Source organism: Nomascus leucogenys, chromosome 8 (genome assembly GCF_006542625.1).
Source record: "Nomascus leucogenys isolate Asia chromosome 8, Asia_NLE_v1, whole genome shotgun sequence".
Taxonomy (NCBI): domain Eukaryota; kingdom Metazoa; phylum Chordata; class Mammalia; order Primates; family Hylobatidae; genus Nomascus; species Nomascus leucogenys.
In genome coordinates, this window is record NC_044388.1 from 20,718,577 (window position 1) to 20,742,766 (window position 24,190).

At 41.6% G+C, this 24,190-nt stretch overlaps 1 protein-coding gene across 6 annotated transcripts in view; it reads right to left on the reverse strand.

Annotated features, from left to right (window-relative positions):
• Positions 1–24,190, reverse strand: part of METTL6 (methyltransferase like 6) — a 47,964-nt gene that overhangs the window by 19,458 nt on the left and 4,316 nt on the right. For 2 of the 6 annotated variants that reach the window (XM_030816848.1, XM_030816849.1), the window contains exons 4-5: positions 15,392–15,562; positions 10,960–11,069 (exon numbers count right to left, since the gene is read on the reverse strand). In XM_030816848.1, coding sequence (XP_030672708.1) covers positions 11,022–11,069; positions 15,392–15,562 — 219 coding nt within the window. In that variant the 3' untranslated portion in view covers positions 10,960–11,021. Of the gene's footprint in view, positions 1–8,336; positions 11,070–13,239; positions 13,564–13,638; positions 14,541–15,117; positions 15,204–15,391; positions 15,563–24,190 lie in introns of those variants that run through there. The other 4 variants (XM_030816845.1, XM_012508577.2, XM_030816850.1 and 1 more) reach the window with 4 other exon arrangements.

Here is a 24,190-nt window from a genome sequence, read left to right on the forward strand (position 1 = left end):
TATACATATTGGCTCTTCTGGGAGTTTCATATTTTGTGAGGCCTCCATTCATATATGCACATAATAAATTTGTATGTCTTTCCTGTTAATCTGTCTACTGTCAAGTTTATTCCAGAGACAAATTATTGAACTTTCAGAGGGTGAACAAAAAGTTCCCCTTTCCCCTACAGAAAAAAAGAAAATATCCTTAAAGAACATTCTCTTATTTCTGGAAGGTATCATTTAGCTCATGGTGGGTAAGAATCTTACAGGTTGAAATAGCATTTCTAGTAGAATTGTCACAAAGATTTTAGTTCACTTAAGAAGTTCATAAAGAAGTTCTAAGGATGCTAGACTACCTTTTTTTGGTAATGTAAAAGTAATAAAGGGTCATTACAGAAAATATGAATTTCAGAAAAGTATAAAGAAGAAAAAGCAACAGCTATAATTGAACAACCCTGAAATAAATACTGTAACTGTTTTGGATTGCTTCCTTCTTGTGCGTGAAGATTTTTCCCTCATATAGCATCTCCATATCCTTTAATAATATTTATCATTAAACATAACTGAAACTATACTTGTGAACAGTTTTAGAGTGCTGGAGTGCAGTGGCTGGATATCAGCTCACTGCAGCCTCAACCTACCCAGGCTCAGGTGATCCTCCCACCTTAGCTTCCTGAGTAGCTGGGACTACAGTCACGCACCACCACACCCATATCAGTTTTGTATTTTCTTCTTCTTCTTTTTTTTTTTTTTTTTTTTTGAGATGGAGTCTGTCGCCCAGGCTGGAGTGTAGTGGCGCAATCTCGGCTCACTGCAAGCTCCACCTCCTGGGTTCACGCCATTCTTCTGCCTCAGCCTCCTGAGTGGCTGGGACTACAGGCGCCCACCACCACGCCCGGCTAATTTTTTATATTTTTAGTAGAGACGGGGTTTTACCGTGTTAGCCAGGATGGTCTCTATCTCCTGACCTTGTGATCCGCCCGCCCCAGCCTCCCAAAGTGCTGGGATTACAGGCGTGAGCCACCACACCTGGCCCAGTTTTGTATTTTCTGTAGAAATGGGGTTTCATCATATTGTCCAGGCTGGTCTTGAATTCCTGGGCTCAGCTGATCCACCAATCTCAGCCTCCCAAAGTGCTGGGAATACAGGCATGAGCCATTGTGTCTGGCCCAGTTTTACAATGTTATGTACAAAGCCTCAAAGGTGAAGGATGCAGTGAGCCATGTTCATGTCAAAATAAAAAAAAAAAAAAAAAGAAAGAAAGAAAAAAAGAAAAAAAGAAGCAGGTCACAAAGTTTCTGCTAATAAGACTGGTTGCGGTAAAGAAGTCAGCCAAAACCCACCAAAACCAAGATGGCAATAAAAGTGATCTCTGGTCATGCTCACTGCTCAAACTATACTAATTATAATGTATTAGCATGGTAAAACACATGCCCACCAGTGCCATGACAGTTTACAAATGCCTGGAAGTTACCCTATATGGTCTAAAGCAGGGAGAAACCCTTAGTTCTGGGGATTGCCCACCCCTTTTCCAGAACGTTCATGAATAATCTACCCCTTATTTAGCATATGATCAAGAAATAACTATAAGTATACTCAGTTGGGTAGCCTATGGAGTAGCCAGCCATTCTTTTGTTTCTTTACTTCTCTAATAAACTTGCTTTCACTTTACTCTATGAACTCGCCCCGAATTCTTTCTTGCACAAGGTCCAAGAACCCTCTCTTGGGGTCTGGATTGGGACCCCTTTCCGGTAACACAATGGGTTCGTTTTGCTTGCTGCCCAGATAGAGCTAGATTGGGACCTCTTTCCAGTAACACAATGGGTTCATTTTGCTTGCTGCCCAGATAGAGCCAATCTGTCAAGACAGAGAAACTGCACTGGGGAGAGACTTTCATTCACGGCTGAACGAGAGACCGGAATTTTATTACTCAAAACAGTCTCTCCAAAAATTCAGACTAGGGTTTTTCAAGGATAGTTTGGTGGGCAGCAGGGCTACGGAATGGGGAGTGCCCATTGGTTGGGTCAGAGATGAGATCTTATGGAGTTGAAGCTATCCTCTTGGGCTGAAGTGATTCCTGGGTGGGGACCACAGGAACAGCTGGCAGGTCTGAGTGACAGTCGTCAGAAATGCAAAAACCTGGCCAGGCATGGTGGCTTACACCAGTAATCCCAGCACTTTGGGAGGCTGAGGCAGGTAGATCACCTGATGTCAGGAGTTTGAGATTGGCCTGGCCAACATGGTGAAACCCCATCTCCACTAAAAATACAAAAATTAGCCAGGCGTGGTGGCGCACGCCTGTAATCCCAGCTACTCGGGAGTCTGAGGCAGGAGAATCGCTTGAACCGAGGAGGTGGAGGTTGCAGTGAGCCGAGATGGTGCCACTGTACTCCAGCCTGGGTGACGGAGTGAGATTCCATCTCAAAAAAAAATAAAATAAAAATAAAGAAAAAAAAAGAAATGCAAAAACCTGAAAAGACACCTCAAAAGGCCAATCTTAGGGTCTACAATAGTGATGTTACTGCAGGAGTAATTGGGGAATTGCAAATCTTGTGGCTAATTTATTCGTCCTAAAAAGACACTCTGGTCACCAGGCAAGAAGGGGGTTTGTTTCAGGAAAGAGCTGTTATCATCATTTCAAAGTTAAACTATAAACTAAGTTACTCCCAAAGTTAGTTCAGCCTAAAGTTAGCTCAGGAATGAACAAGGGCAGCTTGGAGGTTAGAAGCAAGATATAGTCCGTTAGGTCAGATTTATTTCACTGTTGTAATTTTCTCACTGTTATACTTTGCAAAGCTTGTTTCAGGACTTCAGGAACATGCCACCAGGACTGGCTTTTAAAATTTTTTTGTAGGGGTCTCATTATGTATCCCAGGTTGGTCTCCCAACTCCCAGATTCAAGTGATTCTCCTGCCTCAGCATCCCAAAGTGCTGGGATTATAGGTATGAGCCACTGTGCCGGGCCTCATTTAATTTATAATTATTTCTAATTAGGATTGATCATTTTGCCCATTTTGTCAGCAGTTTCTTTCTTTCAGGAGTTGTCTCATTTTGCCAGTCCTGATATTTTTCTTACAGATCTACACGTTTGGCAACATGCTCCAAGGAGGTACATGTCATGTTCTCATCTCCATGGCCATGCCCCAGACCAGAGAATATAATGCCTCCACTGTGAAAATATTCTTTCCAAATGACAGTGACAGTTATGGCACTCATGTTTTCCACAGTGTTTCTTCCTCTTTTTCCTTCTGCTGCTTTTCTGAGTGTTTGTATTTGTTTTCCTAGTTTATCTTACTCTGGCTGAGTGAACATGACTGGAACTGTTTCCCTACCTTCCAGAACATGCGCATGTTACTGGGAAGGGGTCCCAATCCAGACCCCAAGAGAGGGTCCTTGGATCTAGCATAATAATTCAGAGTCCATAAAGTGAAAGCAAATTTATTAGGAAAGTAAATGAATAAAGAATGGTCACTCCACAGAGTAGCCCCAAGAGCTGCTGGTTGCCCATTTTTGTGGTTATTTCTTGATTATATGCTAAACAAGGGGTGGATTATTCATGCCTCCCCTTTATAGATCATAAAGGGCAACTTCCTGACATTGCCATGGCGTTTGTAAACTGTGATGGGGCTGGAGGGACTGTAGCAGTGAGGATGACCAGAGGTCACCCTCGTTGCCATCTTGGTTTTGCTGGGATTTGGCTGGCTTCTTTATTACAACCTGCTTTATAAGCACAGTTTTTATGACCTATATCTTATGCTGACCTCCTATCTCATCCTATGACTAAGAATGCCTTACCTCCTGGGAATGCAGCCCAGCAGGTCTCAGCCTCATTCTACTCAGCCCCTATTCAAAATGGAATTGCTCTGGTTCAAATGCCTCTGATACCCACTATCCCTTCGCCCCTACCCTGCACTCCAGCCATAGTGACCCCAGAGTGCCCTGCACCCAGCTGGTACCCATTGAACACAATTTAATGAAATACCACACATTTGAGGAGGATAGGAAGGAAAAGTGAAAAACATCTATTTTACTTATTTATTTGAGACGGAGTTTTGCTTGTCACCCAGGCTGGAGTGCAGTGATGCGATCTAGGTTCACTGCAACCTCTGCCTCCCAGGTTCAAGCAATTCACCTGCCTCAGCCTCCCGAGTACCTGGGATTACGGATGCGCACCATCACGCCCAGCTAATTTTTTTTTTTTAAGTAGAGACAGGGCTTCACCATGTTGGCCAGGCTGGTCTTGAACTCCTGACTTCAGGTGATCTGCCTGCCTCAGCCTCCCAAAGTGCTGGGATTACAGGCGTAAGCCACCTTGCCCTGCCTTTATTTTTAAATTTTTATTTATTTATTTTAAAGACAGGGTCCTGCTATGTTGCTCAGGCTGGAGTGCAGTGGCTGGTTTAATCACAGGTGAGATCACAGTGCACTGTAGCCTTGAACATCTGGCCTCAAGTGATTCTCCTGCCTCAGCCTCCCAAGTAGCTGGGACTACTGTGCTACTGTGCCCTACTAATTTGCTTTTTAATAAAACATTTGGTTTCAGTAGCAGAACTTACTTAAATTTGTGAGAAATGTCTGCTCCCCAATAGAGAACATGGCCCTGCAAAAGTCTTGGTTTATTCATTTCACAATTTTCCATTCCTCAGTTGACAACTGTGAAATAGGGAATCAAATGCTATCAAAGATAGCTATAAATAATATCTGCGTGAGGCAGACAATTATCTGTGCTGCAGTCCCTTCTTTGCTTTGGCCTTAATTCCAAACAACAGTAAAAGCAAATCCACAAAACCATTTGGGGATAGGAAAGTACAAAGGGGTATTTACTCATAGGAAAAAAAAAATTAGGACCCTTGATTGGTGTCCAGCACGTATTTATGCTCCCCAGTGTCCAGGGGGCCTTGCAGACACCTTTCGAGCCCATCACAGACATTACCTTAAAATGTTTCCCAGATTTAACTGAAAGTAAACACCTTCAGTAGGCAAAGCAGACTGAACATTAGGTAAAAGCACCCTTGCTTTCTAATCTCCAGTGAGGCCAAAATCGATCTTATGAGCTCATAAGTTGATCTAGAAAACACTTTGTAATAAATGTTTTCTATGCTCTTCAACGACAATTAAAAAATGGACACTATATAACTAAGATGGGATTGATCTTATGAGCTTATAAGTTGATCTAGAAAACACATTTGTAATAAATATTTTCCATGCTCTTCAGTAACAATAAAAAAAGGACACTATAACTAATTAAGATGGGAGTAGAAGGCCAATAAAAACATCTAGTGTCTAGCACCACCTTGTGGTACAACATTCAAATCCCGAGCCCTTGCAAGGATCCCAAGATTAAACCATCTTGAAAAAGAATTGGTTTGTGAGCTGCTCTACCATTTCGATGTAACAATATACTTTCTGGAGAAATACAAAATAATAGAAATAAATAACACTTGACTGGTACTTTATAGTAAACCAAGCACTCCCATCTGAATGATCTCACTTAATCCTGGCAGCAGCCCTGCCAGATACTAGGTACTAAGATCTCAGTGTTAGACATATGAAGTCTGAAATTCAAAGAAGTTGGTAGTTTGTACTGGGCAAGTCCTGCACTTGAACCCATTTATTCATATTCCAAATCCTGTAATAAAATTGTATTAGCACTGTTGTATGGAGTATATGTGTGTGTATATATATATATATATACACACACACACATAATCACTATACTTTATGTATTCATATATGTGAAAAGTTCAAAAGAAACATACAGTACTATATAGGGTATTTCAATATAATATAGTATTTATACTATTTTTTATAGTACTGTTAGCCAGTACTCACTATGTTTCTGGGGGCTGTTTTCTGGCTGTGAAGACAAGGCAATATTGGTTGACTCTTTGTAGTCTATATGATTCCACAGAGTTTGCTACTAAACAAACCATGGTCTTGCTTTCCTGGTCCCTAAGCACCCAAACGTGGGAGAACCTGATCCTCTGTTGTCTTAATTTAGGGTGCACTGATGGAAATGTGGCCAGGGAGAATGAACACAAGGACCTAGAGGCAGTGAGACTGAAGCCATTTTTATGTTTGGCCTTTAAAATGCTTGTGAACCAATCTACTGGCTCATAGTTAAAATACTGATGGACTGGGTCACCTCATTAATTTAACAAGAAGTACATTTTACAATCAATATATCTTAAAGTTGGCAGCTGCCTGGGCCTACTTCCAACCATGGCCCACCCATGAAAAAAAAAACTTAGTTTTATATATATGTGTGTGTGTGTGTGTATATATATGTGTGTGTGTGTATATATATGTGTATATATATATATATATATAGAGAGAGAGAGAGAGAGAGAGAGAGATGGAGTCTCAGTCTGTTGCCCAGGCTAGAGTGCAATGGCACGATGTTGGCTCACTGCAACCGCCACCTCCCGGGTTCCTGCCTCAGCTTCCCGAGTAGCTGAGACTAAAGGCACCATGCCTAGCCAATTTTTTGTATTTTTAGTAGAGACAAGATTTTGCCATGTTGGCCGAGCTGGTCTCGAACTCCTGACTTCAGATGACCCACCCACCTCAGCCTCCCAAAATGCTGGGATTACAGGCATGAGCCACCATAACCAGCCAGTTAATCTTAACATATCTTAAATATATGAGAGGCCACTTGCTCTGTGTCAGAGGTCAGCATGTCATTAAACCAGCTTTACATATTGTTTTTATTGTTTATTTTTTGAGACAGAATCTTACTCTGTCGCCCAGGCTGGAGTGCAGTGGCACAATCTGGGCTCACTGAAACCTCCACCTCCCAGGTTTAAGTGAGCCTCAGACTCTCAATTAGCTGGAACTACAGACATGCACCACCACGCCCAGCTAATTTTTGTATATTTAGTAGACAGGGTTTCAACATGTTGGCCAGGCTGGTCTCCAACTTTTGGCCTCATGTGATCTGCCCACCCCAGCCTCCCAAAGTGCTGGGATTACAGGCAGGAACCACCATGCCCAGCTTCAGCTTTTAATATTCTAAATGAAAACTTTTGCAGCCTGGCTTTATGGGATTAGAATTTGGGGTCATAATTACTCTTGTGGGTAGAGACAACTCCCAGTTGTGTTTGGAGGAAACTGTTGGCCCCATTCACAGGTATACGCCCAGCCAACCACTGGCAAAGGAAGAGGCCTTCATCAACCTGTTTTGCTTTCTCTGAAGTCATTCTTGTCTCTTGGCCGGACGGTCTGCCCAATAGCTACCCTTCTAAGAGACAACGACCTCCTGGTTCCTAGAGTCACATCAAACCCTCCACTGAGAACACTATTGATGGAAAACTGACCGAAGGATCAACAGCCCATTAGTCTTCTAGGGATTCTAAAACCCATCTAGACCATCCCCTTTCAGTCCTCTTCATCTACTTATTTGACTAGTCCTTTGGGGGTTATATCTATGTTAAGCTATATTATCAGAAACAATGCTTTGATACCTGTGTTTATTATTGGTAAAGCTGTTAAGTTTGCTATGTTATAGTGTTCTCTTTATGGGAACTAGAGGGAAGGGTTCCTTAGATCTCCAGATTAGGAGTAGCTGCCTCAGGTTTGTCGCATGGAGTCTGAACTTGATCTTGTTTCCTTCTTTACGCTGACCACTAGGAAGCAAAATCTGTTATTTATCCTTAAGTGTATAAGACCTGCTGGAATGCAGTTTGTGTGGATAAGGTTATTTTCCTGGCCTCAACTTTTATTTTCCTTTAGCCCAATTTCCCTACTTAAAATCGTGTAATTTTTGTATTTTTGTAAGTTGTCCTTAAACTCTTATGGGGAGAATTTTAAAAATAGAAGAAAAACTACTCTCTGGTGTTAAGACTTCAGAATAGAGGATACCCTTGCGGGGACAGTGACTGGAACGAGACACAGGCATAGGGTGGGTTCTGGGGTGCCAGTCACGCTGGATGTGTCATACAGGTATGTTCACTCTGTCATGTCAGTGAGCTAAATACTTATGATTTGTGCACTTTTCTGTATGTATGTTAAGCTTCTATGTTCAAAAAATGAGGACTGAGGGAAATGATACTCATGTGCCATATATATGTACTTCCTTTAATCCTCTGAATACTTTTAAGTTAGTAGTTATCCCCATTATAAAAACGAGGAATGTGAAGTTCAAACAGGTTAAGGAATGAGGCCAAAATTCCAAATGACTTCTGATAACAAAAGCACAGGCTTATCCTACTACACTATACTGCTCCTTGCTCTTTTTTTTTTTTTTTTTAATTGGACACGGGGTCTCGTTCTACACCCAGGCTGTAGTGCAGTGGCGTGATAATGGCTCACTCCATCGCTGCAGCCTCCAACTCCTGGGCTCATGCAATCCTTCAACCTTAGTCTCCCAAGTAGCTGGGACTACAGGCATACACCACCACACCTGGCTAATTTTCTTATTTTTTCATAGAGATGGGGTCTTGCTACATCACCCAGCATCCCACTTTCCTACTTTAAATGGCCTGTCTTTATCCAGCTTAGCCACTAAAATCCAAGAAACATTGGTCAGACCTAGTAGAGACACAGGTGAAAGGACTTCTATGGGGGGGGCAGTGGGCAGCATCTGGGGCTGAAGCTGGCTGTGGGATTCATTTGGCGGAGGGGGCTTTGGGAGACAGCACTGGATTGAAAGTGGGGAGCTTGAGGCTGCTTCTAGACAGGGCTGGATTCTCACTGTGAGAAGGCCCATGAGGCCCCCTATAGGTACAGCTTCTTTACAAGTTCCATCAGCCCCTCCCAAGAAGTTTGAGAACAGATGGCAGAATCACAACACCCAACAAGCACAGTCTGAGCCCTGCTGCCTGCACCTCTTCTCTTCAGGAGCCAGGAGGATTTATTCTGATTGTACAGAATCACTATGACTATTATCCCACCCCTTCACACTGGGACCCCTCCTCCAGATGTGGTTGGAGTTGAAGGGCCCAGGCTTGCTGCATGTGCAGTCCTGTCACGTACTCAAGGCAGTGTTCTCACAAACAGCTTTCTGCAGAAAGGCAAACAGAAAGGCTTACAGGCTTAACTCGTGAGCAGAACAAAATAACCTGGATTTTACTTCATAAAGGAAAAGTCATTAAAAGGCAATGATTGGGAAAGAGGTCAGCAGACCAATTGAGGGACTTCCCCATATTCCACAACACTAGCTATGTGATTTTGGACTTCTCATTTACCCCTTGCTACTGCTTCCTCATTTCCCAATAGGGAGTTGGAACGTCCATTCTAAAGCCCCTCTCAACTCCAAAATTATAACTCTAGTCACCAGCCATCTTCGCAGAGAAACAGCACTGGACAAATGGGGCAGAGGGGAGGATAGGTGATGGCCATCCCCTCTCTCTCCCCCAGGGCAAACAGAGTGGCAAGGAACTGGCTCAGTGATAAGGGGTCTCAACAGCCAGATAGGGAGCCATGGAGGGTTCTTGAGCACAGACAGAGCAAAAGTGGTATTTGTGGAACACTGGTTTTGAAGAAATACATAAATGAACTAAAGGGGAGACCAATGGGCAAATATGACAGTGGAAAAAGAAGAAAACAGAACAATCCTTTAGGCTAGAAATATATATGAGTGTCTTATTTTAGTCTACTTGGCCTCATCTTTCCCCATGGTTGTCTGACATGTTGCCTGGAGGAACACTTACAGTCACATGAGTAATGACAAGAATCTCTTTACGTGCTACAGGGACCTTAGGCTTTTCTTTGTGGAATTTTACAGCGAACAATATGGCTAAATTATGTTATTCTATAAAACTTTCACTACTTTTCAGGCCTTGAAATTTTATTTACATGTCTCTAACACACACACATACACTTCCTATTTTTTAATACAAAAAGTACATAGTAGCCCCCCTTATCTGCAGGTGGTATGTTTTAAGACCCCCAGTGGTTGCCTGAAACCAAGATGATACCAAACTCTAAAAAAAAGAACAATTTTAACAATATACTGTAATAAAATTACGTGAATGTGATCTTTGACTTTTTTTTTTTTTTTTTTTTGAGACAGACTTTTGCTCTGTCGCCCAGGCTGGAGTGCAGTAGTGTGATCTCGACTTACTGCAACCTCCACCTTCCAGGCTCAAGCTAATCTCCCAACCCAGCTGGGACTACAGGCACATGCCAGCACATCTGGATAATTTTTGTATTTTCTGTAGAGTCAGAGTTTCACCATGTTGACCACACTGGTATTGAACTCCTGGGCTCAAGGGATCTGCTGGCCTCAGCCTCCCAAAGTGCTGAGGTTATAGGCGTGAGCCTATAACCAGAAAAGTAACTGACTGCAGTTGAAAATAGGTAATTGAAATTGTGGTAAGTGAAACCATGGATAAGTGGGATTACTGTACATGTTCATTAAAAAAAATTAAGGGCCAGGCATGGTGGCTCACACCTGTAGTCCTAGCTACTCAGGAGGCTGAGGCAGGAAGACTGCTTGAGCCCAGGGGTGGTCAAGGCTACAATGAGCTGTGATCACACGCCACTGCACTCCAGCCTGCGTACCACAAGATCCTGTCTCAAAAAATATATAAAGTAAAAAGAGTGATTTTATTTATTTATGAAACAGGGTCTCACTCTGTCACCCAGGCTGGAGTGCAATGGCATGATCTCGGCTCACTGCAACCTCCGCCTCTTGGGTTCAAGCAATTCTCTTGCCTCAGCCTCCTAAGTAGCTGGGATTACAGGCACTCGCCACCATGCGCAGCTAATTTTTTTGTATTTTTAGTAGAGATGGGGTCTCACCATGTTGGCCAGGCTGGTCTCAAACTCCTCAACTCAGATGATCCCCCAACCTCGGCCTCCCGAAGTACTGGGATTACAGGCATGAGCCACCACACCCAGACAAAACAGTGATTTTAAATTTTCCTCTTCAAGGGGAGGTATGAATGCCAACCTCATGAAAGGTCAGGACTTAGGATCCAGGCCCAGGACCACAGGAGATGGGTTCTTAGGAGGCTTTAGAAATTTGCTCTGAAGGAAAACTCTTGGCACACACAGGCCTTCTTTTTTATTCACCGTCTCTCGAAACACATACTCGTTTACCACTTCTTCATAACCTGTGTCCATAAAGAGCTGAGCCAGGAATTCTGTAAGACAAGCATCAACAATGCTCAAAAGTCTTCCTAACATTACATTTGCTTTGCAGTCCTTGAGGAGGCATAGAGGACTGAGGCTATTTTAATATTTTTTTAAATGGAAACCTCAATGCTAAAATTAAAGGCTTTGATTTGGGAACTAATACACTCCTTCTCCTCTTCTACCCAAACAGAAACCTCCAATTAAACAATTTAATCAGAATAAGGTGAAGGACAACCTGGTGTGCGCATCTTGCCTTATTATGAATTCTCAAATACAAAAGCCCGAGTAAAAATAAACAATTCCAAATTGGTTATATTCCTTTTTTTTTAAATTAAAATTTTTTTTTTTTTGAGACACAGTGTCGCTCTGTCACCCAGGCTAGAGCAGTGGCACGATCTCGGCTCACTGCAATCTCCGCTTCCTGGGCTTAAGCGATTCTCCTGCCTCAGCCTCTTAAGTAGCTGGGACTACAGGCACACACTACCATGCCTGGTTAATTTTTTTTATTTTTAGTAGAGACAGGGTTTTGCCATGTTTGCCAGGCTGGTCTCAAACCCCTGACCTTAAATGATCCCCCAATCTTGGCCTCCCAAAGTGCTGAGATAACACGCATGAGCCACTGAGCCCGGCCGATTATATTCCTTTTTAAAATTTATCTCATTGTTTCCCATCTCCGAACAAAAACATAAAAATTGGCTATACTCCTACGAGGTCTGCATGTGCTCAATTTGTTTACATCAAACATCTTATTCATCCTAACACAAAGGAGGAAAATTTGCGATCAGAGTGGAGAAAAACACCCAATGGTGACCTAGCTCCAGGAAAATCTAACCCAAATAATACATCACTACACATTAAATGAAACAAACAGAATAAATGGTGAGGCAGCAAAAATAAAGACTCTTAGAGCATTGCTCCAGAGAATGTGCTCTGAAGCACTTTGCAGATATCACTGAATCTTCTCAATATTTACAATTGGTTTAAATTTTATGAATTAAAATATCTTTTGAATTTTAACCTATTTTGATAATTTTGCAGTTTTTTTGTTGTGTTTTGTCTTTTTGAGATAGGCTTCTCGCCCTGTCGCCCAGGCTGGAGGGCAGTGGTATGATCATAGCTCACTGCAGCCTCTATCTTCTGGGGCCAAATGATCCTCTTGCCTCAGCCTCCTAAGCAGCTGGGACCACAAGCGCATGCCACCACTCCTGGCTAATGTATTTTTTTTATTTTTAGTAGAGACAAAGTTTCACTGTTGCCCAGGCTGGTCTCGAACTCCTGAGCTAAAGTGATCCTTCTACCTCAGCATCCCAAATAATTTTGCAGCTTTAATAGTAATCACTCAATTTTAATTCATTTTGGTATCTAAAAGAATATTTCAAGAAGGAAAATGTTTGTTAAAATAGAGGTTAAGGTAATTATCTTCCTGTCTAGATGATTAGGTAGACTATGTTCAAGACACCTAAAAGACCGAAATAATGTTCCACATTTTCTTATCAAAAATGACTTTTTAAATATCTCTTTAGGCTGGGCATGGTGGCTCACGCCTGCAGTCCCAGAATTTTGGGAGGCTGAAGTGGGCAGATCACTTGAGACCAGGAGATCGAGACCAACCTGGCCAACATGGCAAAACCGCATCTCTACTAAAAATACAAAAATTAGTTGGGTGTGGTGGCACACACTTGTAATCCTTGCTACTTGGGAGGCTGAGGCATGAGAATCACTTGAGCCTTGGTGGTGGAGGTTGCAATGAGCCAAGATCGCGCCACTGCACTCCAGTCTGTAAGACTCTGTCTCAAAAATAAACAAACACCTCTTTACAGCAAATTTGCATTATTTATTTAAAAACAGATCCAGGCCAGGCATGGTGACTAACGCCTGTAATCCCACCACTTTTGGAGGCTCAGACGGATCACTTGAGCTCAGGAGTTCGAGACCAGCATGGGCAACATGGTGAAACCCCAACTCTACCAAAACTATAAAAAATTAGCCAGCTATGGTGGCATGTGTCTGTGGTCCCAGCTATTCGGGAGGCTTTGGTGGATCACTTGAGTCCAGAAGGTGGAGGTTGCAGTGAGCCGAGATCACACCACTGCATTCCAGCCTGGGAGACAGAATGAGACTCTGTCTCAAAAACAACAAAAAAACCAAACCCCAAAACAGAGCCAATCAATTCTACAGAAAAAGGTTTCCTGACTTTGTGCCATGGGAAAGTAATCTCAAGGCATTATACTGTCGAATTTGCTTTATTTTTAACTGGACAAGAAGTTTCTGACTTGCCCTCCCTCTTATTCCAGCACAATTCCTAGTAGGGAATCCACATGGCATGTCAGAGGCTGTCCGTTAACCCAAGCTCATTAGGGAAGTCACTGACACCAGAGAAGGCTTGTGAGCTCTTCAAGGGCAGTGGCCAGGTCTGTGCCTTCCAGGTGCTGGGTAAATATTGTGCAGTAGAGGGCTTGTTTCAGGGTCTCGTGCACATGTCGCAAGCCTTCTCCAAGCAGCATTGCAGTGATAATGCAATCAAATAAACAGAAACAAGGAATAAAACATTTAAAGACTGGATTCCATTCATCTTACCATCAGTAAAAAAATATGATCTGGTCCCATCTTGTCTAACATAAAAGTTTTCTCCAAGCTTGCTGCCGGCTTTAAACCTAAGCATGGCATGATCATACAGCCCGTAGTCACGAAACAAGACACTTTTGCCTGGTTTTAATACCTATGAAACAAAAGCAGGCTGAACATGACTTTGGAGAACCCTGTCAAAATAAAACCTGATTAAGTTAGGACTTAAAATAAATTTGTGATAATTACTAAGGGGACAGACTGAAATGCCCATAATACGGAACCAAAATGGTCTACTACTTAAAAAGATAGTAAGACCGGGCAGGGCTCCATAACACTAAGATACTTCTTTATTTTTTTTTTTTTTTTTTTGAGATGGAGTCTTGCTCTGTTGCCCAGGCTGGAGCGCAGTGGCATAATCTCAGCTCACTGCAACCTCTGTCTCCCATGTTCAAGTGATTCTCATGTCTCAGCCTCCCAAGTAGTTGGGATTACAGGCGCCCGCCACCATGCCCGGCTAATTTTTGTATTTTAGTAAGATGAGGTTTCACCATGTTGGCCAGGCTGGTCTCGAACTCCTGACCTCAAGTGATCTGCCCACCTCAGTCACCCAAAGTGTTGGGATTACAGGCATGAGCCACCTCGCCTGTCCCTGAAGACACCTCTTGAGTACCTGCAAGAGCACCCTGGAATGTCCAGTGTCACAGGATTAAAATGTTAGAGACCAACCTGGGCAATATAGTGAGACCCCATCTCTACACAAAAATTAAAAATTAGCTGGATGTGGTAGTGCATCCTGTAGTCCCAATTACTTTAGAGGCCGAGGTGGGAGAATTGCTTGAGCCCAGGAAGTTGAGGCTGCAGTGAGCCACGTCCAGGCCACTGCACTCCAGCCTGAGTGACACAGCAAGCCCCTATCTCAAAAATAAATAAATAAATAAAAGTGTTAGAGACAAAAAATGGAAGTGCTGTCCTCATCGAAGCACTTTCTTGCAACATTTTATTCACCGTCTCCTAGTATTCAAACTGTATTCAACTGTCTCTTAAAAAAAAAAAAAAAAACAGAATGTCATTTTGGCTCTTTACTGATTCAGGGTGGTTTTCCTCATTCTGAGTCTCAGCCCTTGTTTCACTGTGCCACAATGTATAGCTCAATTATGGTGGTAATGACTGATATAGGCCTAGCATTTGACAGCTTAACCATACATTTTCTCATTGTATCTTCACCCAACTGTGGGACAAAGGAATGTGATTATTATTCTCACATGAGATAAGGAAACCAATACTCAACAGGGTTAAGTGATCTGCCAATGATCATACATTAGCTTTTTTTAGAGACAAGGTCTTGCTATGTTGGCCAGGCTGGTTTCAAACTCCTGACCTCAAGTGATTCACCTGCCTTGGCCTCCTAAAGTATTGGGATTACAGGCACGAGCCACCACACCTGGCCAAACTGTGTACTCTTGACCACTGAACCGTAACTCCTCTCACCTTATAGCAGGACTCCATGGATCCCAGGTAACTGCAAAATCATCCTTGTCCCAGGGCTGGCAAAGCTCTGAAGAGCAGCCATGGCACTGCACAAATCAGAATTTAGGGTGGATGTTTTATGCCAGAGGATCCCTTTCTATACACTGACTACACAGCCTACCTAGTGAGAATGGAGAGACTATGTGAATCTAGACAGTACATAAGCCTTGTGAGCGAAGGTAAGTAAAAGAATCCAGACTGTCCAACCCTCAAGTGCAGGCCCCAAATCACTAACCTTGTAAATGTTTTGTAAGACAAGGTGCATCTTATCAGGATTAACAGCTGACAGCACAAATATCAACATAACAACATCCACCGACTCTGGCGGTACATGATCCAGAAGATCATCTTTGGTCAGATCACACTGGAATACCTTGCATCTTTCTGTGTCATATAAAGGATTTTGCTAGAGGGGGAAAAAATACAAATGAATTTTAATGCAACCACTATGCTGATACATATAGAAAAATACAACATCAAAAGGCGATCCAATTTCCACTTGTATACATAGAAATTATCACTTTCTTACCAGATAAAACTGATTAATAAATCACTCACATATAAAGCATGTAATATTCACTACTGCTACAGGGGCAAGACTTCATTTTAATAAATCATTTTTAACTGAGGAGAGAAGAGTATCACGTATTCAAAACTGAGCATTTTAGAAGCACATTATTTCCAGAGGGATGATGATCCAAGACTGGCCTCTGCTTCTTTCTTTCTGTTTTTTAAAGAGACAGGGTCTCACTCTGTCTTCTGGGCTAGAGTGCAGTGACATGATCATGGCTCACTGCAGCCTTCACCTCTTGAGCCCAAGTCATCCTCCTACTTCAGCCTCCTGAGTAGCTGGAACTACAGGTGTGCACCACTGCATCTGGCTAAATTTTTATTTTTATTTTTGTAAAGATGGGATCTTGCTATGTTGTCCAGGCTAGTCTTGAACTCCTGGCCTCAAGTGATCCTCCCACTTCAGCCTTCCAAAGTGCTGGGATTACAGGCATGAGCCACCATGTCCTGCTGGCCTCTGGCTTCCTTAATCCTCCTTTGAATAAACTGCTTAAAGCCTAAACCCTATGAGAAGCCCTTCTAATTCCCCTTGTTGAGATGCTCCCACAGTTCTTCTGGAGTATATTTTCTCTTTATGCAGCAAGCTAAGTAAACTTAACCTTTTTTTGACTACAAATGTGTTCCTGGTACATTTTGGTTGGTAGGCTTCAACACATGTATAGGAGTATTATGAAGAAAAACATTAAACTTTTATTTCATGTAAATGAGGACCTGAATAAATAGATATACAAAGTTACTGGATGGGAAAATTAAATGCAAAATTAAAAAGATGCCAATTCTATTCATAATTCCATTTATAAATCCAATGCAATCTCAACTGATTCCCAATAGATTTCTAGAAACTTGACAGGGTGAATCTAATTCATCATAAAGTAAAAATCTTTAAGAATAGCCAAGTCAATTTTTAAAATGATGAACAATGAGGTAGATATGGTGGCTCATGCCTGTAATCCCAGCAACTTGGGAGACGGAAGTGAAAGGATCGCTTGAGTTCAAAGCTGCAGCCAGCTATGATCCGTGCCACTGCAAGCTAGCCTGGACAACAGAGCAAGATCTCATCTTTAAAAAATAGGCCAGGTGCGGTGGCTCACGCCTGTAATCCCAGCACTTTGGGAGGCCAAGGTGGGTGGATCATGAGGTCAGGAGTTTGAGACCAGCCTGGCCAATATGGTGAAACCTCGTCTCTACTAAAAATACGAAAATTAGCTGGGCATGGTGACCCGCACCTGTAGTCCCAGCTACTCGGGAGATTGAGGCAGAAGAATAGCTTGAACCTGGGAGGCAGAGGTTGCAGTGATCCGAGATCATGCCACTGCACTCCAGCCTGAGCGATAGAGACTCTGTCTCAAATAAATAAAATAGAATGAAGAATAATAAAGGAGAAGATATACTACTGGACATCAAAATATATTACAAAACGTAGTAATAAAACAACACGGTTTGAGAATAGAAGCAAATGTATCAGTGAGACAAAACAGAGTCCCAAAACAGACCTGTGTATACTGTATATATAAACAGGAATGTTGTGTTATATGATAAAAGATAGACAAAGGTGACAATTAGATAAAAAGGTAGATAATAAAGATGACAATTATGAGTGAGGAAAAAATTTCGCAATTTACTGTGTTTAGAAGAACTGGCTACCCTCGAGACAAATCACTACCCTTGAGACACAGGCCCACGGTACCAGTTCAAATTTGGAGAAGCAGAACATTAGAGAACAACCCCCTCTCCCACACCCCACCACCAAATCTCAATAACAGGAAATTGCAGCTGGGAGAGCCGCAACAGACAGACTCTTTGGGAAACAGTACAAAGCGAAGACCCAAATCAAAGAGAGGAGACAAAAACAAGTTGTTAGAGTTTGAAGTCTGGTGCCCACAGCAACAACAAACCTCACAGACAGCAACGACAGACTTCAAACAACAGCCCAATTTCTGACTAGATTGTTACAAATCCCTATCCCTCAGTATCTACTGGCCCTTATAATATGCCTAGCTTTAACCAAAAAGTAGAAAACATCCCAGAAGGCAAAAAACATAGTGTGAAGAGAATAAGCCATCACCAGAGCCAAACTCAAATATGACAGATGCTGGATCCAAAAGCTTGGGCATTTAAAATAATTATGATTAAAATGTTAAATTTTAATGTCTAATGGAAAAGACAGACAACATGCAAAATCAGATACATCATTTCAGGGATGGAAACTATAAGAAGACTCTAAGAGAAATGCTAAAAACCAAAAACATGGTAACAGAAATGAACACTTTCAATAGGTTCCTCAACAAAACATGTACTGCCTAGGGAACAGTCAGTGAACTTGATGATAGGATAATAGAAATTACACAAACTGAAAATGCAAAAAGGAAAAAAGTGGGGGAATAAACCCTACAACAACAGCATCTAAGGGCTTGGGGCAATAGAAAATGTTACACATGTAACTGGAATCCCAGAGGGAGAAGAGAACAAAAGCTAAAGAAAGAATTCGAAGAAATAATGACCCTAATTTTTCCAGATTAAAAAACATAACCAAAATTATAAAATAACTATACAACCAAAAATTATTAAGAGCAATATATAGGTGATTACGTCTAAATCCTAGGAATAGCTGGGCACAGTGGCTCACACCTGTAATCCCAGCACCTTGGGAGGCTGAGGCAGGAGGATCGCTTGAGCCCAAGAGTTCGAGAGCAGCCTGGGATAGTGAGACCTCATCTCTAAGAAAAATAAAGTAAATCCTAGGAGTAAAGGACTCCTAAACAAGACATAAAATATAACTTCAAAAGGAAAAGATTAATATTTTGCCATGATAATTTAAACCCTGTGTAGCCTGGGCAACACAGCAGGACCTCATCTCTACAAAAAATTTTTAAAACTTAGCCAGGAATGGTGGCGCATGCCCATGGTCTCAGTTCAGGATGCTGAGGATTACCTGAGTCCACAAGGTCGAGGCTGCAGTGAGCTGCAATTTGCACCACTATACTCCAGCCTAGGTGACACAGTGAGACCTTGTCCAAAAAAAAAAAAAAATCCTTGTGTAAAAAAAAGAGATACCGTAAAGTGATGCTGAATAAACTGGAAGAAATGTTTGCAACATACATACCAAAGTATCTAGAATATATCCTGAAAATAAGAAAGAAAATGACAAACCAATTGAAAAATGGGCAGAGGTTATGAATGGACAACTTCTACTATAAACTTCATGTGGGTGGGAATTTTTGTCTGTCTGTTGACTGTTTAACTCCAGTGCTTAGAACAGTGATTGGCACACATTAAGCTCTCAATAAAAAAATGTGGACTAAAGAAACTCACAGCTAACTAATGCTATCAACCTTCCACAAGGCCTTCAACCTCTCTGGTAATAAGGAAAAAACAAATTAAAATATGGAGGCATTATTTTTTGCCCCAAAGATTGGTAAATATAAAAAAGACATATCTTGGGAGGCCGAGGCGGGCGGATCACGAGGTCAGGAGATCGAGACCATCCTGGTTAACACGGTGAAACCCCGTCTCTACTAAAAATACAAAAAATTAGCCAGGCGTGTTGGTGGGCACCTGTAGTCCCAGCTACTCGGGAGGCTGAGCCAGGAGAATGGCGTGAACCCGGGAGCGGAGCTTGCAGTGAGCCGAGATCGCGCCGCTGCACTCCAGCCTAGGGGACAGAGCAAGACTCCATCTCAAAAAAAAAAAAAAAGACTGATATCAAGTGTTGAGGCAATACAGAAAAAGGTACCTTTACATTATTGGTGAAATTATAAATTAGTATCATCTTTTTGGAAGGAAACTTGGCATTGTCTATTAAAATATAAATGAGCATGCTCTTCTTCCAAGGAATTCTACTTCTTCCATTATTCATCATAGACAAATGTGTACAGACATTTTGGGAACATACATATGATGCTGATCACATTAACTCTATTTGTAAGGGCAAAAAAGTAGAAACAATTCAAATAAATATAAATAGGGTAACTGTTTTTTTTTTTTTTTTGAGACAGAGTCTCGCTCTATCACCCGGCTGGAGTGCAGTGGCATGATCTCAGCTCACTGCAAGCTCCACCTCCCGGGTTCACGCCATTCTCCTGCCTCAGCCTCCCAAATAGCTGGGACTACAGGCACCCGCCACCATGCCTGGCTAAGTTTTTTATTTTTAGTAGAGATGGGGTTTCACTGTGTTAACCAGGATGGTCTCAATTTCCTGACCTCATGATCTGCCCGCCTAGGCCTCTCAAAGTGCTCGGATTACAGGCGTGAGCCACTGCCCCAGCCGGGTAACTGTTAAAGTATGGAATATCCATTCCATGGAATACTATAACAGGTAAATGAAATCTACATGGACTAACATGAAAAACTCTGCAAAATATAATAATGTAGAATGAGGAACGCATGTTATGGTAAATATGATACCACCACTATTTTAAAAAATCTACTGTGTATAAAGTGGACAGACTTAAGTCCTTATTTAAAACATCGAGACTTTCTAGACGTTTAGAAGTGCACAAAGTATGTTAAAAGTAGGGTAGTAAATAACACATTTTGTAGACATCCTTTTGTTAAAATTCACTGAAATATTACCTTTTGGAAATGGAATGATCAAACCACTTCTCTAAGCAGTACACATCATTACATTTGTACTGGGTCAGGAGAAAAGGAGGAGAATAAAGTGCAAAGGGCTTTATACCAATGTGTTTACAGTGAGGCAAGATTGACCACTGTACCTTATGTCCATGCATTTTATTTTACTTTGCTATGTATATAGTGTATATGAAGGACAAATGAGTCCTAATTTACAACACCTAGTTCTAGATGTTAAAGAGGTTGACAGCATATGACCAACATAAGAGTCAGTAACCTAATACACTGAGTACACTTTGCGTTCAAATTCATAGGAAAGACTGTTCTTAAAAACACTTAGGGAAGTGAAATTGTTAAAGTTCCCTCTAAGCATTACAAATGCTTATACCTATCCACTGAGTTGACAGAGGTGGGAAGGGTTCTATGCCAGAATGTTCGTTCCTATTTAGATGGCACTTTCAAATGACAGCTTATTATGTATGTGTACCACTTATTCAATGCTACGGTATATATAGTGGAAAACTTAAGTCCTATTTGAAACATCTAGTCTTTCTAGACATTTAAAAGTACGCAACATATGTGTACTTCTGGCATTGTAGAGAGCTAAAGTAACAAAAGCAGAGGACTAATGTAACATCCTTTAAGCATTTTGTTATTTCATAGGACTGGTTGCATTTTGGGAATGGAATTGTTAAAACTGATGTCTTAGCGGGTATGCTAACTGTTTACTGGGTGGTAGTGGGCTGGGGGAGGAGGAATTATGCAGAGAGAAGGGTTCTGTGCCCTTGAGTCACATTAGTTCAGGTTGTCTAGCCATTGTTCTATATGTGTGTTTCAGTTAATACTGCTGAGTATTAAAGGATAAACAAGTCCCTGATGCTCAAAGTATGCTAAAACTAGAGGTAGTAAAATAATCCCTTTTTTAGTTCTTAGGGAGGACTACCCTCTGGGAGTGACCTTTGTTCATTGACCTCTCAGAACTAGACATAGTCCTGTACTTAGTCACTGGAATGACAGAACAGGATGAAGAAGAAGGGGTGGAAGGAAAGGCTCTTTCTCAGAATCTCCATATCTAGAAGATGGTTTTAGATGATAACCACAGGTCTATAGCTGCATTTTTAGTAAAGTACCAGTGTTTATTGTGGACAGAGTTCATTATTTTGCAACACCTAAGCTTCACAGATGTCTTGATGTGACAACATATAATAAAAAGCAGAGCTACTCCATAACTATATACATCTACTATGTACCCACAAAATTATTTTTAAAATAGGGCTAGTGAAATTGTAAATATCTTTTTGTTATAATTGATAGAAAAGATGCATGTTGGACATGGAATTGTTAAACCACCTCTGAGCAATGTATATATCGGGACTTGTTCATCAGTTTGGCAGCAGAGGAGTAGAAGAAAGTATAAATAGAGAGATGTATGCAGATGTATTCATATTTACATCTTGACAATAGCCACTAATGTATGTGAGTCTCTCTTGGTCGTACTATGGGAATATATTAAGTAATTCAATGGAAACATACGTTCTTGGTAATATTTTAGTGGCAAAGATCCCATAATAAATTCTCTTAGAAACATTATACTTAGTGTTGCTTTATTATGGAAACATTATAGACTATGGAAACATTATACTTAGTGTTGCATTATACTCTGTTGCTTTATGTTTCATTTTAAATTGAGCATTAAGGCAATACAGTCTTCTAAACTCTGCCAATACTTCTACCTAGAGGTCTCTTGCCATTTTTATCTTCTGTGAAATTTTTGTCCCAAGATAGGTGGAATTATATCTTCTTCTAACAGACTGAGTTGGTGTAGGGTGTTCTTGGTTATCAAAATACTCATATAGCTTTGGGATTTTCAACTAGTAAATATCCATAATGTGTGATAAAACATGATACATACTGCATGATCTTAATCCCACAAAATTGGATACTGTGTCTATGTACATACAGGACCTAGAAGGACAAGTCAAACTGTAAACTGCTTGTGACTGTGGATGACTGTTCTTTGCTTCTTGTGTTTCTCAGTTTCCTACAGTAAACATATTAACTTTTTAAAAATAAAGGGTTTGCGTTTTGTTATTTTGAGATAGGGTCCTGCTTTGTCACCCAGGCTAGAGTACAGTGGCATGATCATAGCTCATGCAGCCTCAAACTCCGGGCTCAAGTGATTTTCCCACCTTAGTCTCCCAAACAGCTGAGACTACAGGCACACACCACCACACCTGGCTAATTAAAAAAATTTTTTTGGCCAGGTGCGGTGGCTTATGCCTGTAATCCCAACACTTTGGGAGGCCAGTGGATCACCTGAGATCAGGAGTTCAAGACCAGCCTGTCCAACATAGTGAAACCCTGTCTGTACTAAAAATACAAAAAAATTAGCCAGGCGTGGTGGCAAGTGCCTGTAATCCCAGCTACTTGGGAGGCTGAGGCAGAAGAACTGCTTGAACCCAGGAGGTGGAGGTTGCAGTGAGCCGAGATGGTGCCACTGCACTCCAGCCTGGGCAATAAGAGCGAAACTCCATCTTAAATTAAAAAATAAAATAAAATATATTTTTTTTGTAGAGACAGAGTCATACTTTGTTGCCTAGGCTGGTAAGGTTACTTTTTTCAAAAGTCTAATGTGGCTGAGTGTGGTGGCTCATGCTTTTAATCCCAGCACTTTGGCAGGCAGAGGTGGGAGTTAATCCCAGCACTCTGGGAGGCAGAGATGGGAGGATCTCTTGAACCCAGGAGTTTGAGAACAGCCTAGGCAACATAGTGAGACCTGTCTCTACAAAAAAATAAAACAATTAGTTGGGTGTGGTGGTGTGCATCTATAGTCCCAGCTATTCAGGAGGCTGAGGTGGGAGGATCACTTGAGCCTGGGAAGTCAAGGCTACAGTGAGCCATGACTGTGCAACTGCACTCCAGCCTGGGTGACAGAGTGAGACCCTATCTCAAAAAATAAAAATAGGCTGGATGCGGTGGCTGATGCCTGTAATCCCAGCACTTTGGGAGGCCAAGGCAGGCAGATCACTTGAGTTCAGAGAGACCAGGCTGGGCAACATGGAGAAACCCTGTCTCTACAAAAAAAATACAAAAATTAGCCGGGGGTGGTAGTATGTGCTTGTAGTCCCAGCTACCTGAGAGGCGGAGGCGGGAGGATCACTTCAGCTCAGGAGTTTGAGGCTGCAGTGAGCTCTAATATACACCACTGCACTCCAGCCTGGGTGACAAAGCAAGACCGTGTCAATTAAAAAAATAATAATGATTAATTTGTTTAAAAAAAGTTTAAATTTTAAAAAGTCTAACGAATGCTAGAACTGTGAAAGGATGATGGGGAACAAGATACTTGCAATGTCACCAAAGTGTCCCCCACATATCGGTTAATGGCAAAGGGAATTTTACAATAGAGGAATTAGGTAGTTACTATCTTAACCCTGTGATCGAAACCAGCAAGATCTCCAGACATTCTTGCCTCATGACAGGATGTAATATGCAAGACACAACATTACCTATTAAAGCATTTTTGCCAAAAATATTTTACCTGATTTAAATTTAACTTCTAGTTCACAGATAATATAGAACACAGAGGAATAAATTAAACAGTAATGCAAAGAAACTATCAGACCAATTTGGAAACTTATTATAGAAAATTGGCTTCATCTGTCATCAATGTGGAACGAGGTATGGGGTAGGGCAAGGGTATTTTAGGTTAAGGAGATTTAAAGGACATAAGTGAGCCAGGCGTGGTGGCTCATGCCTGTAATCCCAGCACCTTGGGAGGCCAAGGCGGGTGGATCACTTGAGGCCAGGAGTTTGAGACCAGCCTGGCTAACATGGCGAAACCCCATCTCTACTAAAAATACAAAAATTAGCCAGGAGTGGTGGTGGGCACCTG